This window comes from Tupaia chinensis, unplaced genomic scaffold (assembly GCF_000334495.1).
Source record: "Tupaia chinensis unplaced genomic scaffold, TupChi_1.0 Scaffold000612_1, whole genome shotgun sequence".
NCBI classification, from domain to species: Eukaryota; Metazoa; Chordata; class Mammalia; order Scandentia; family Tupaiidae; genus Tupaia; species Tupaia belangeri.
The window spans coordinates 798,191-800,020 of NW_006160131.1; the positions used below are offsets into that span (position 1 = coordinate 798,191).

Genomic DNA, 1,830 nt, shown 5'->3' on the forward strand with positions numbered 1-1,830 from the left:
GGGGTGCGGTTAGCCAGTGGCAGCCTCCAGGGGCAGCAGGACCAGAACCGACAGCCAGTTAAAGCAGTCGTGCACAGTGGCCCCTGCGAAGGCCCTGGGAGGGAGACCATGTTGCAGGGCAGGCCGGGGCCCGGGCGCTCACACAGGAGGGGCCCGGACGCTCACACAGGAGGGGCTGCCCCCCCCGCAGACGAGCACCCACGCCCTCACCGCCGGAAGTCAGTCCTGTCCCCCGCCTGCATCAGGGCCACGATGGTGTTGGTGACAGAGGTGCCGATGTTGGAGCCCATGATGATTGGGATGGCGGAGCTCACCTCCAGCACTGCAGAGAGGGGCCTGGTGCCTGGTACCTGGGGGCCGCCGCCTGCCCCCACTCCTGCTCTGCCAGGCCCATCCCCCACCCTAGCCCCAGGGCGCGGTCCCCACAGTGCTGCTGAGCCCTAACCCCATCCCAAGTACACATGGGCACGTGATATGTGTTGACGTGCACACACACACACACACACACACGAGATGTTCATGCATGTACACGGTGTGTGCATGTGAACAGGAGTGTGTGGGCGTGCTGCGAAGGTCCATGTCTCGTGTAAATACACGTTGGTGCTTGTGTGTGCACGCACACGAGAGTGATTGTGGTCAACGCAGTGGGCTGCAATGCCCAGTTGGCCATGCTCAGGAAGGTGTCTGTGGATGGGGGCCTGCTGACTGGCTGGCAGGAAGGGAGGTCGTCCTCGACAGCCTCGGGCCTCGTCCAGTTGGACCAAAGAGGAAGAATTTCACCCGTGGACACAGCGCTGGCTCCTGCCCGAGAGGGCCAGCCTGCCCGCCAGCCCCTGCCCCACGGACCTCAGACGTGCCCCGCGCATAGTCCATGAGCCGACCCCGTGCAGTAACCTGCTGTATATGTAGATCAGCAGGCTTGCTTTCCCCGCTCCCTGCAGCAAGGAGCAATTTTGTTGCCAAGTGGGTGCGACCCTGCGTGGGGCTGTGTCCCCATTCGTACCCTTCCCAGGTCCTGGCACCCCTCCTGGCTCAGACTCTTGGCTATGCTCTATTTTTCCCCCTCTGATTACCAGAGAGCCCGTGCCCTTGCCAGAGAGACAGGGAGGAGAGAAAGCACTCCCCAGGGTGCAGTCACACTGCAATCCGGTCTCCATCTCTCAGGCCGGTGGGCTTTTGGGCACACACACCCAGCATGTTCCAGACGCTGGGGCTGGGACTCGAACCTGCAGTTGGCCACATGGGATCCAGCCCCCTTAACCACTAGGCTATGGCACTGGCCCTCACAGCCATGCTTTAGAGGACAGAGAAGGACGTGCTGGAGCCCTCCCCTCCCCACCTCCTTCCCCACTCGTCCCCAGCCCTGCAGCCCTGACCCCCTAGCCCCTGTTCAACTCACAGCCAGAGGAGACCATGCTGACGATGATGGAGGTGGAGGTGCTGGAACTCTGCACCAGCACGGTCACCAGGATCCCCACCACCAGCCCCGCCACTGGGTTGGACAGGATGGCGTTGTCCTTGAATATGTCACCAGCCACCTTCCCTGGGGAGCATGAGTCAGTGTTGTCCAAGGCCCTGGGGCCCCTCCCTCTGGCCCCCTGTCCAGGCCCCACCTCCTGGCTGCAGCCCTACCTCCTGCCAGCTGGAAGGCCGAGCTGAGCACGTCCAGCGAGCAGACAAACAGGTAGAGGAATGCGAGCATCAGCGGCACCTTGAGCAGCGTTGCTCCAGCCTGGCTCAGCTTCTGGGCCCACCCAGGCCCTGGAGGAGGCCAGCCGTGAGCGCAGAGGCGGGGGGCCGCCCCCGCCTGCGGGAAGCCCTCTGCCCTCT

The 1,830-nt window shown here is 63.9% G+C and overlaps 1 protein-coding gene across 1 annotated transcript in view; it reads right to left on the minus strand.

The window, feature by feature from the left end:
- SLC34A1 (solute carrier family 34 member 1) overlaps positions 1 to 1,830 on the minus strand; it is a 13,229-nt gene that overhangs the window by 7,594 nt on the left and 3,805 nt on the right. Inside the window, exons 4-7 of the mRNA XM_014591731.2 lie at positions 1,633 to 1,761; positions 1,400 to 1,543; positions 211 to 322; positions 15 to 94 (exon numbers count right to left, since the gene is read on the minus strand). Of these exons, the coding sequence (XP_014447217.1) occupies positions 15 to 94; positions 211 to 322; positions 1,400 to 1,543; positions 1,633 to 1,761 (465 nt within the window). The remainder of the gene's footprint in view (positions 1 to 14; positions 95 to 210; positions 323 to 1,399; positions 1,544 to 1,632; positions 1,762 to 1,830) is intronic.